Source organism: Entelurus aequoreus, linkage group LG20, assembly GCF_033978785.1.
Source record: "Entelurus aequoreus isolate RoL-2023_Sb linkage group LG20, RoL_Eaeq_v1.1, whole genome shotgun sequence".
NCBI lineage: Eukaryota > Metazoa > Chordata > Actinopteri > Syngnathiformes > Syngnathidae > Entelurus > Entelurus aequoreus.
In genome coordinates, this window is record NC_084750.1 from 4,278,586 (window position 1) to 4,291,233 (window position 12,648).

The following is a 12,648-nucleotide window of genomic DNA, read 5'->3' on the forward strand; positions in this document are numbered from 1 at the left end:
CATATGAATCAATCAATCAATCAATGTTTATTTATATAGCCCTAAATCACAAGTGTCTCAAAGGGCTGCACAAGCCTCAACGACATCCTTGGTACAGAGCCCACATACGGGCAAGGAAAAACTCACCCCAGTGGGACGTCAATGTGAATGACTATGAGAAACCTTTGAGAGGACCGCATATATGAGATTAAACAATGTATGGTATGAAATGAGAGGATATTATACAGGATAGGGCTGGGCGATATATCGAATATACTCGATATATACACTTTTTGATTTCCTATTATGCAGCAAATTTTTATTAGACAGTTATTGAAATCCATCCCTTTTCTACCGCTTATCCCTTTCGGGGTCGCGGGAGGTGCTGGAGCCTATCTCAGCTACAATCAGGCGGAAGGCGGGGTACACCCTGGACAAGTCGCCACCTCATCACAGGGCCAACACAGATAGACATACAACATTCACACTCACATTCACACACTAGGGTCCATTTTAGTGTTGCCAATCAACCTATCATGCACAAAAGTGCACTTTGTTAGTTTTAAACTGTTGTAGTGGTGTTCACTAATTTAGTGTTGTTCTGATGTCATCTTAGTGACATCATGCACAAAAGTGCACTCATAGCTTGTTTTAAAATGTCTCTGACAATCTTTCATGTTCTGTTTTGGAAATGACATGAATGTTTGTGCCACTGCCTAATAACTGTTTAACAAATACAGTTTTGGTAAATTGACTTACCGTAGTTGTGGTTTCCCTCTCTGCATGAAAGTTTAAAATGAGCATATATTAATGGAGTATGAACAAGAATGTTTTAATGTAGACACATAGAATCATCATACTGGTGTGATTATATGCATGAAGTGTTCATTCCAGGCTAAGGCAAAATATTGAGGTATATATTGTGTATCAAGACATGGCCTAAAAATATCGAGATATTAATAAAAGGCCATATCGCCCAGCCCTAATACAGTATATGAGATATATAACATGAGATTATATTTATAATCTAATAAAAGTTGAGACATATGATACGTGATGAGATGAAAAATGATGACGAGATGTAAAGAGATAAATGATTTGTGAAAAGAGATGAAGTATGACATGAAGTGAGATTATATATGTAATGAGATGAGATGATATTGGATATGAGATTAACTCTTATATGAGATGTTCTATGAGGTGAGATAATAAAATTAGATGAAGTTAGACGATATATGATATGAAATAAGACAATACATGAGGTAAAATGAAATGATAGAATTCAAATGAAATGATATGACATAAAAGAAAAATGCTGTAATAATATTAGAACATCTACATCAGGGGTCACCAACGCGGTGCCCGCGGGCACCAGGTAGCCCGTAAGGACCAGATGAGTAGCCCGCCGGCCTGTTCTAAAAATAGCTCAAATAGCAGCACTTAACAGTGAGCTGCCTCTATTTTTTAAATTTTATTTATTTACTAGCAAGCTGGTCTCGCTTTGCCCGACATTTTTAATTCTAAGAGAGACAAAACTCAAATAGAATTTGAAAATCCAAGAAAATATTTAAAGACTTGGTCTTCACTTGTTTAAATAAATTCATTATTTTTTTTACTTTGCTTCCTATAACTTTCAGAAAGACAATTTTAGAGAAAAAATACAACCTTAAAAATGATTTTAGGATTTTTAAACACATATACCTTTTTACCTTTTAAATTCCTTCCTCTTCTTTCCTGACAATTTAAATCAATGTTCAAGTAAATTAATTTTTTTTATTGTAAAGAATAATACATAAATTTGAATTTAATTCTTCATTTTAGCTTCTGTTTTTTCGATGAAGAATATTTGTGAAATATTTCTTCAAACTTATTATGATTAAAATTCAAAAAAATTATTCTGGCAAATCTAGAAAATCTGTAGAATCAAATTTAAATCTTATTTCAAAGTCTTTTGAATTTCTTTTAAAATTTTTGTTCTGGAAAATCTAGAAGAAATAATGATTTGTCTTTGTTAGAAATATAGCTTGGTACAATTTGTTACATATTCTAACAAAGTGTAGATTGGATTTTAACCTATTTAAAACATGACATAAAAATTCTAAAATTAATTTTGATCAGGAAAAATTACTAATGATGTTCCATAAATTATTTTTTTAAGTTTTTCTCTTCTTTTTTTCGGTTGAATTTTGAATTTTAAAGACTCGAAATTGAAGATAAACTATGTTTCAAAATTTAACTGTCATTTTTTTCGTATTTTCTCCTCTTTTAAACCGTTCAATTAAGTGTAAATATCATTAATTATTAATAATAACATAGAGTTAAAGGTAAATTGAGCAAATTGGCTATTTCTGGCAATTTATTGAAGTGTGTATCAAACTGGTAGCCCTTCGCATTAATCACTACCCAAGAAGTAGCTCTTGCTTTCAAAAAGGTTGGTGACCCCTGATCTACATCCATATTGCTATAGGGCTGTTTTTCATGTGTGTGTGTGTGTGTGTGTGTGTGTGTGTGTGTGTGTGTGTGTGTGTGTGTGCAGACTTGAGAGAGGGCTCCCCCAGCAGAGTGAAGAGCTACAGAGGAGACAGTATGAGCTCCACAGAGGGAGAGGTTAGTATTTGAACACAGTGTACTTAATAGGGTGAAAGGTCAGCCTGTCATTCAGCCAACATTTACACATACCATCATCATCATCGGCGGTCACTCGTGGTCGAGTATGACTGTCCTCCTTCCTGGTCCTTGTGGGTCTTCAGGTGGGCGTGGAGGCCGATTCTGGACCCGATTATTCTGGGGCAATGTGGACAAGGGAATGTAGTGGTGGTGGGTTTGGGTTGGGCCTGTTTGGTGGATACTCTCTCCTTTCTAAGTCTGCGCTTGTCTTGTGCAGCATGGCGGAGGTCGTCATTATATTGCGCGGCACCCTCACGGACAAGGTTTCTCCACATCGTCCTGTCTGTTGCCTTGACTTCCCAAGACTTAAGGTCTATGCGACACTTTGTCAGGTTTGCCTTGATGTTATCCTTAAATCTCTTCTTTTGACCTCCCGGGGCCCGTTTCCCTTCAACAAGCTGGGAATAAAGGACTTGTTTTGGGAGGTGAGAGTCAGGCATGCGGACTACATGGCCAGTCCATCTGAGTTACACATACAAACACAACATGACTCTACTTACAGTAGTGGAACATACGTAAAGGTCAGCACATTGAGTTTAAAGAGTGTATTGTGTGTGTAAGCCTCCAAACATTCTCCATGCTGCTCGTAGCTCAGTCACACTTATTGAGTCTACCACACCGTCACATCTCATTTTCCCTCAGCGAGTGTGACGAGAGTCGTACTAAAGTGTTGTCACTTACAGGAAGTAGTTCACATGGAATAAACAACTTCACAATCAAGAATTAGCCGTGAGTTAAAAACAAGAATTTCCAGGGGAAACGGGTAGAAGGAACTAGAAATGGTGCAAGATGTCTCATTGAAACCTGAGGGCATTCAATCCATCACAACTGGACAAGATCGGACCAATCTAGGTCTAAGACTAGATCTGACCAATCTAGGTCTATGAGCATGAACTGATAAAGTCTACTCGGATGAGAGGCCAAACGTCTTCTAAGACAAACCAAACAGTCCAGTTGCCATCGATTTAGAAATGGTTCAAGTTTTAGGAGTTTTTTTTAGTTTTCACATTCATTTTACTCCCTCCACCCCACAACTATGAGTTTATGACTTACCTCTACTGTACATCCTCAGGTTTTAGAGAGGCGCAGCAGTCCAGCTCACAGTCGCTCTGGTTCAATTCCGAGTGTTATTGATGGCTCCCCCAGACGACTCAACGAGGGTTTGTAGTCCTGCATACACACCACACATTACATCAGAAATGTATTAGTATTATTATAAATATGTGTTACACAAAATAAATATGACGCAAATATCACACTTCAATGCTTCTGATCGTACAGTAGCTTCTCTTGCAACATCAAGCCCCTCTCGACGCATGGAGGAGCAGAAACCTGCCCCCAGGTCTGGGTAAGAAGCTGAAAAGTCATATTTTATATATGTATGTATATATATATATATTTATTAGGGATGTCCCGATCCAGGTTTTTGCACTTCCGATCCGATACCGATGTTTTTGCACTTCCGATCCGATACCGACACTGGCCGATACTGGCCTATCCGAGCATGTATTAAAGTTTAAAGTTATTTAGCCTACTTAGTTGTCAGATTCATGTTGAAAAGGGTTTTAGTACTCTTGATAACAACTAGCCAGCTGAATTAGGTGAGTTTGAATAATACACAATGGTTGGTAACAAGAAACTGACCGGTTTATTCAAGGATAAACACAAAATGGACAAAATTATACATGACAAACAGAAATGGCATCATTGAACAGTAAAAAAGTGAACAGTATAAAGTGCAAATAATGCTGTAAACATTATTAAAAAAAGCCAAACACACAAACAACCTGAGTGGGATAAAATGTCTATAACTCAGCATCAATACTTGCTCTTGAACAACTGTAAACTTAAAAAAAAAAAAACTATCTACACACTCCCTTCAATTGTTTGCCCCCCCTGACTGCAGTCCGAGCATATAGGGGAGATTCTTTCTAACAAAGACGAGCACTTCAAGATGCTCAGGTGTCAGCCTGCTCCTGTGTTCATCAATGATGAGTGAGGCTGTGCTAAAAAGCCTCTCACCCTCAACACTGGTGCAAGGATCACTGAGGAACTTGGCTGCTGTTGCTGCCAGGGCGGGTAGTCGAGACTGATTGTCTCTCCAGTAGTGAAAAGGATTGCTCTTATGCCCAGCTGGAGGCTCACTGAGGTAGCTCTCCAACTGAAACAGTGCCCCTGGGGTGATCTGCTGCTCAGATGGACCTGCTGTGCAGCTCTCCTCCAGTATCTTGTCAAAGTAGCTGCAGAGGCTGCTGGTTGACCTTCCAGCCTCCATTCCTGGTGTTTGCCTTGCTGTCTCAGCCTCAGCCACACCTTCTCCAGAGGGCATGGTCTTCAGTTCTTGTTCCATTTTCATCACCTCTACCTTTAGTGCCTCATTTGCCTGATCCAGGTTGGTAGCATTAGTGAAGAACTTTTAACATTTGGATAAAATGTAATAAAGATGTATCAATTATTTTATATTGTTTCAGCCAGTCTCCACATATCAATGTTCAATGACAACAAGTAACACACAAAATAGATCACAAATGATCAACAGTGACATTCATTTCTTCACCCATCATATAACTGAAGGAAAATAAGAATAATAACAATAATATATAATAATAATAATACATTCCCATCAATGAAACATTAGGCTACTGAAATACTGACAAAGAAATAAATGCCAGCTGTAGAGTAAACTATTTTCAATATAGTACTGAAGCTTATAACATGCTCAAATAATTATAAAGCACTTACTTGTCTTTGTAGCGTGGATCTAGCATTGTTGCCACGGCATAGAGGGGTTCAGTTTCCACATGGTCAAAACGTGTGTGCACCGCATCGAGTAAGGTGGCCTTCATGGTTTGAATCCCTCGCTGTTCTTCGCTTGGCAATGTAATCTCTAACATCTTTGTGAATCTGGGGGATTGTTTTCTGAAGGATGTAATGACGCCTGGGCATGTTGTACCGTGGTTCAAGGTGTTGGATGGTGCGTCGAAAGCCCACTTTAGTCACGAGAGATAACGGCTCATCATCCTGGATTATTTCCTCGGCAATGACTCTAGTTATCCCCTGGGCTTTAGCACTGTTCAGTGGCAGTATGCCACGCTTCGCCAACGTTTCTGTCAGAGTTAGTTGGGTAGGACTTTTCTTTTTCTTTTCGTTAGTTTTCTTTAGAAATTCTTCACATTCTTTACGGTGGTATTTCGCTGAATGCTTGATCAGATTTGTTGTATTAAAATGTCTTACAACTTTACCACCATGCTTGACTTTATTGTGGCATGTTTTGCACTCCACCTCTTCATCTTTCTCGTTTTGTAGGGTAAAATAATCCCACACGGCTGACATTTTTACTGGTAACTTCCGCTCGCCTTTCGGAACCATGAACCGAGAACCAGAGTCCTCTGCAGTCAAATATTCTTTTTTTAGTCTAATTCCTACAAATCTCTAAACAAACACCAAAAATCCAGTTGTGCAGAACACAAAATTCCCCTGCAGAGGACACTGGTGCATTTATTTGTTTTCTATTCATTTGAATAAAAATGCAATTACATTTGTTTTCTAAATGTTTTCTTTTTGTTTGATCCTGACAGATATGTTTTTTGGGGAAAAACGAGGACACTGGTCCTCAGGAGGATAACATATATCTTTGAGGGGGGAAGGATTCAGATTATTTAATTATAGATTTATTGAGCCTACTGTTGCACATAAATGGGTTTTTTTTTTTTTTTTTTAGGACCACAAATGGATCTGATTATTCAGATATTGTGCAATAATGATCATGTGATATGTCTGTATTGTCTTGCAGTTGCACACAGATGTCAGCAGAGGACAGCCCAAAGAAATTCAAGGTAAATTTACATTGGACAAATGAATACACCAAACATAGAATATTAATGTACATAATCACATACACTATCTGGTATGACTAAACCATACATAGAATATTAATGTACATAATCACATACACTATCTGGTATGACTAAACCATACATAGAATATTAATGTAAATAATTACATACAATATCTGGGATGAATAAACCATACATAGAATATTAATGTACATAATTACATACAATATCTTAATGTAACACAAGACAGTCACTACTTTTTAAAGTATTGAATATCTCAAAAACCTGACCTCATGTTTATGCTGCAAAACACGCTGTACATTGACTATTTTAAAGTATTTCCAGGCTTTTTGTCCCCTGCAAGTATGTTGTAATAAAAATAATTGGGGGTTGTAATCACTCAAAAGATTGGTTATGAGCCATCAGTGTTCCCACATTGACTGGACTAGTAATTTAATACAACATACTGCAAGTTAGTTTTACAATAAAATATTGTAGTATTTTGACCTGTGTATAATCGTAGTATCCCATTGGCTGCATTGTTAGTTGATTTTTTCTAACATTTGTTTTTAATTTAGAATGCATAAAAAAATAAAAACGTGTGTTCTTGTCTTACATAAGGATTCTGAATGAAACAGTGCAGTTCCACTTTAAAGGTCCCAGTCAAGGCTAGAATCTCTAGATCAACTTCAGATCCAACCATCATTTATAAGTTTTTATTATTTTTTGAGTAATCCAAAAAAAAAAACTGTCGACATGGCAGCTTTGTGTTATCAGTGTCAATATTGCAACAATTTATTTTTACATTACACCTGTTTGCTCTTTTACTCCATTTTGTTTTTTTTAATAATATTTTCAAGCAATGAGCTGCGGGCCACACTTTGGATGGCCCTTTTTTAAGTGTTGCCATTGCTCATGTAATGGGATGTAATATAATTTACACAAGCACACTTCTTCTATTCATAATACCTGGTACTGTATTCATGTAGTATTTGCTGCTGCTGAGACATTGGAGTGGCTGATTCTAACCCAACAAAATGATGCGAGGATACACTCTTGTTTTCCCGCAATCCCTTTCAAAAATGAGTGATGTGCCTAATCTTTCCTCCTTGCGGCTCGACAAACAATTTCTTTACGAGACTCCTGATGTGCTTATTTTGAATTCTGTATCCACCAATCAATATTAACCTGCCTGCTTGTTTAAACTACGCGGTGAAAAACCCAGCCTTGATTAAATTTGCAAGTTCCACCCACTAATCAATGACCTTTTCTAATTATTTTCCTCCTGGAAGCTCCTGTGAGTTAAGAGTTGTGTTTGTGGTTCTTCAGGGAGCCGGCCTGAGTGAGGATGTGAGTGGCAGCAGCAGCTCAGTGGAGATCAGCGGGCTGCTCGGTGAAGCCAAAACGTTGGGACACAACTTGGCGCTCTCTTCGGATGAGGTTTAATTATCATTATTATTATTATTACACTCTCCTTGTCAATGCTGCACATGAGTATTCATTGGACGCATCAGACGCACACTTCCTGTCTGATCAATAGACAAAAATCCCCATCAATGAATCGTGTTATTTTGGCTTTTGTTTTTATCCCGCTTGTCCTTTGCTTTGTTTCCTGTGCTGCCACATGCAGAGTCTGGATATGATTGAGGATGAGGTGAGACTGACGACAGGAAATGTTTGTTGTCACTGCTTTTGTTTCATTTCCCAACATTAGCGACACCTACATCAGAGCTGTTCAATCTATGACACGAGCACCCTGCTGTTTTTAACAACCTACTGCAGCAGAATGCCAGTCAAAGATCCTCTATATGACAGAAGCTCTCTGCTGTTTTTTAACAATCTACTGCAGCAGAATGCCAGTCAAAGATCCTCTGTACGACAGCGGCACCCTGCTGTTTTTAACAACCTACTGCAGCAGAATGCCAGTCAAAGGTCCTCTATATGACAGGAGCACCCTGCTGTTCTTTAACAATCTACTGCAGCAGAATGCCAGTCAAAGATCCTCTATATGACAGAAGCTCTCTGCTGTTTTTTAACAACCTACTGCAGCAGAATGCCAGTCAAAGATCCTCTATATGAAAGGAGCACCCTGCTGTTTTTTAACAACCTTCTGCAGCAGAATGCCAGTCAAAGATCCTCTATATGAAAGGAGCACCCTGCTGTTTTTTAACAACCTTCTGCAGCAGAATGCCTGTCAAAGATCCTCTAAATGACAGGAGCACCCTGCTGTTTTTAACAACCTACTGCAGCAGAATGCCAGTCAAAGATCCTCTATATGAAAGGAGCACCCTGCTGTTTTTTAACAACCTTCTGCAGCAGAATGCCTGTCAAAGATCCTCTAAATGACAGGAGCACCCTGCTGTTTTTAACAACCTACTGCAGCAGAATGCCAGTCAAAGATCCTCTTTATGACAGGAGCACCCTGCTGTTTTTTAACAACCTACTGCAGCAGAATGCCAGTCAAAGATCCTCTATACGACAGGAGCTCTCTGCTGTTTGTGAAGGCTCTACTGCAGAAAAATACTAGTCAAAGATCTTTTATAAGACAGAAACGCTGTGCTGTTTTAAGGTCCTACTGCAAAACAAAATGATCAAAGATCCCCTATAAGACAGGAGCACCCTGCTGTTTTTTAACAATCTACTGCAGCAGAATGCCAGTCAAAGATCTTCTATACGACAGCAGCACCCTGCTGTTTTTAACAACCTACTGCAGCAGAATGCCAGTCAAAGATCCTCTATATGAAAGGAGCACCCTGCGGTTTTTTAACAACCTACTGCAGCAGAATGCCTGTCAAAGATCCTCTATATGACAGGAGCACCCTGCTGTTTTTTTAACAACCTACTGCAGCAGAATGCCAGTCAAAGATCCTCTATATGACAGAAGCTCTCTGCTGTTGTTTAACAACTACTGCAGCAGAATGCCAGTCAAAGATCCTCTATATGAAAGGAGCACCCTGCGGTTTTTTAACAATCTACTGCAGCAGAATGCCAGTCAAAGATTTTCTATATGACAGAAGCTCTCTGCTGTTGTTTAACAACATACTGCAACAGAATGCCAGTCAAAGATCCTCTATAGGACAGGAGCACCCTGCTGTTTTTTAACAACATACTGCAGCAGAATGCCAGTCAAAGATCCTCTATACGACAGCGGCACCCTGCTGTTTTTAACAACCTACTGCAGCAGAATGCCAGTCAAAGATCCTCTATAAGACAGGAGCACTGTCCTGTTTAAGGTCCTACTGCAAAAATAAAATAGTCAAAGATCCTCTATAAGACAGGAAGGCTGTGCTGTTTAAGGTCTAGTGCAAGACACTCATCAAATGATCCTCTGTATTGCAGGGTCTCTTCTGTTTTTAACGATAACTGCAAAACGCTGGTCAAAGATCCTTTATATAGCATAATTAAACTATCTATTTCGCACTGAGTATTGTTATCATTTGTGGTCCATGTCTTGTATTGTGCCATGTGGACGACAGATGACCTTTGAAATCACCTGGCCATTATTTTGTCTCGCTCACCGTGTTTCTGTTGGGATTCCCACTGCTAGATCCTGGATGAAGGCCGGCTTTCCAAGCAGGTCCAGTGGCAGAACCGCAGCGTGGCAGAGTGGACCCTTCAGCAAGTGTCCCGCTGGCTGGTGGGTCTTAACCTAGAACAACACATCCCAGAATTCACTGCCAAAAACATAGACGGAGAACAGCTACTACAACTAGAGAGCGCCGACCTCAAGGTAAAAAAAAAACTGCCGTGCTTGTGGAAATACCAGAGTCGTGTTGGATGATCATTGGTATTCTCCAGGTCCTCGGAGTCACTTCTTCCCAGGACCGCACCTTGATCAAAAAAGAGATTAAGGACCTTAAGGTTCTGACGGAGAAGGCCAAGAAGAGCCGTGAGAAAGTGGAGAAGCACCGTGAGAAACTCCGAAAGAGAGAGCTGGAGCTGCAGCAGAAAGAAGGGCGATAAGTGGCGCCTCTGCGCATACTAAAGACAAAAGGCTCCACAATTGAACCCTGTGGTACGCCCTCTACAGGTTTGAACTCCAAAATAACCATCGGCAGATTTGGGGCACAACTTTTTCCACCACCAAGCAATTTAAACCAAAACTAAAAGTTTGTCTCATTTGACACCCACTCTTTATTTCTAGCCATTGAAAAAACTAATCTCTTCTATTTCTTTTGATGTTTGCTGTTGTAAATTGCTTTTATTTATTCATCTTCAGAGTAGAAACTAGTCAACACGTCTCGATCCTGTACCTGCCCTTCCAAATCCTTTTGATATATCTCCCTGTCCAGTGATGATGTGCCATTTTAATACATCCCTAGAACTTGCCATGATTTGACCCGAAGAGTTGGTGCTGGTGCATCACCCTCAGACTTCACCCAACCAGACTGGAAATGCAAATACTGTCATTGAACTTGAGCTCCTTGCAGTATAAAAGTATCCAACACTTCAATGAAGGAACATTTGTAGATGACCAAAGCTAATCCTTCAAAAACATTTCCCGCTGATGTATACAGCTTGTAACACGCTTTGACCTCTTTTTGTATTCTCTTTAAATATCCAAATGCTGCCTTTAGAAATGCTAGAAAATTCCTTTTTCATCACAAGTTCTTTTGGACTACACCTATTTAGGAAGGCAGCCATATATATGATGTAGATGGTTCTCTTGTGCTCAGGCATTATAAAAACATAGAATTACAATCAATATGTTGATGGTCCACTGGAAAGGACATGCAATTCATATTTTCCCTTCCAGGTCAACATTGCTCGATCTCTCAAAACAGGGTTTCCGACTTGATATGTACTTGATTGTGTTTTGAAGCGACATCCTTATCATTCCTTTGAATCAATCAGTAGGTTTACAATAAATAGCGAGAAGGTGCTGTCACCAAGCTAGAGATGCTTTGTTTATTATGACCAAGGAGTATCATGCAAACGGTTTAATACTGAGCATTCTGATGAGACTCCTCCGCGCAATGACGCAGCTATGACTGACATGTTTGTTTATATCTGTATTTCAACACAATGATTTAACATAACATTTAGGGTTTAACATTAAAAGACTGTGGAGAGAGAACAAAGTGTTCCATTGTGCTTTAACTTGACCTCCATACGCTGCTCCAATAAACCCATCAAAATGTATTCTTCCATATTGTTTCTGTTCTAGTTCCATCAGGTGTGTTCAAATGTTGGTGGGAGACATGCAACGTATATCAGTGAGACACGGGTGCTCCTGGCAGGCCAAAACAAGAAAAGTGTTTGAGTCGTGCCCACAAGGGCTTATTTGGCATGTGTCCTTCATAGTTGCCACAACGTGCTCCCCTCGACTTTTTGCATTCTGAACAAGTCTGACAGTCTGATTAACCTGTCACCCCCAATAAAATGTGCTGTCACTGATGCTGGTGTGCAGTTTTCATTTTGGTCATCATTTAAAAAGGTTACACAAATTAATCCAGTTGAAGGTAATTCCTGTTGTTGACACATACAAAACATAAAACCAGTGAAGTTGGCACGTTGTGTAATTTGTAAATAAAAACAGAATACAATAATTTGCAAATCCTTTCCAACTTATATTCAATTGAATAGACTGCAAAGACAAGACATTTAATGTTGGAACTGAGAAACTAAATTTTGTTTGGCAAATAATCATTAACTTAGAATTTAAAAAAAGTTGGCACAGGGGCATTTTTACCACTGTGTTACATGGCCTTTCCTGTTAACAACACTCAGTTAGAGTTTGGGAATTGAGGAGACCAATTTTTGAAGCTTTTCAGGTGGAATTCTTTCCCATTCTTGATTAATGTACAGCTTAAGTTGTTCAACAGTCCGTTGTCGTATTTTACGCTTCGTAATGCGCCACACATTTTCAATGGGAGACAGGTCTAGACTACAGGCAGGCCAGTCTATAGACTATAGTCAGCCACACATTTTTACAATGAAGGCACGCTGATGTGTAACACGTGGCTTGGCATTGTGTTTCTGAAATAAGCAGGGGCGTCCCTGATAACGTTGCCTGGATGGCAACATATGTTGCTCCAAAACCTGTATGTACCTTTCAGCATTAATGGTGCCTTCACAGATGTGTAAGTTACCCATGCTTTGGGCACTAATACACCCTCATACCATCACAGATTCTGGCTTTTGAACTTTGGGCCTATAACAGCCC

The 12,648-nt window shown here is 39.3% G+C and overlaps 1 protein-coding gene and 1 long non-coding RNA gene across 6 annotated transcripts in view; one reads left to right on the top strand and one right to left on the bottom strand.

The window, feature by feature from the left end:
- LOC133635856 (uncharacterized) overlaps positions 1–3,434 on the bottom strand; it is a 45,796-nt gene extending 42,362 nt beyond the window's left edge. The window contains exon 1 of the long non-coding RNA XR_009822131.1: positions 2,659–3,434. This is a non-coding gene — a long non-coding RNA (uncharacterized LOC133635856). The remainder of the gene's footprint in view (positions 1–2,658) is intronic.
- Positions 1–11,874, top strand: part of ppp1r9a (protein phosphatase 1, regulatory subunit 9A) — a 145,971-nt gene extending 134,097 nt beyond the window's left edge. For 3 of the 5 annotated variants that reach the window (XM_062029229.1, XM_062029230.1, XM_062029228.1), the window contains exons 12-19: positions 2,516–2,586; positions 3,719–3,806; positions 3,928–3,994; positions 6,440–6,482; positions 7,812–7,922; positions 8,113–8,136; positions 10,030–10,212; positions 10,281–11,874. In XM_062029229.1, the coding sequence (XP_061885213.1) occupies positions 2,516–2,586; positions 3,719–3,806; positions 3,928–3,994; positions 6,440–6,482; positions 7,812–7,922; positions 8,113–8,136; positions 10,030–10,212; positions 10,281–10,445 (752 nt within the window). In that variant the 3' untranslated portion in view covers positions 10,446–11,874. The remainder of the gene's footprint in view (positions 1–2,515; positions 2,587–3,718; positions 3,807–3,927; positions 3,995–6,439; positions 6,483–7,811; positions 7,923–8,112; positions 8,137–10,029; positions 10,213–10,280) is intronic. The other 2 variants (XM_062029231.1, XM_062029232.1) reach the window with 1 other exon arrangement.
- The last annotated feature ends 774 nt before the right edge of the window (positions 11,875–12,648 follow it).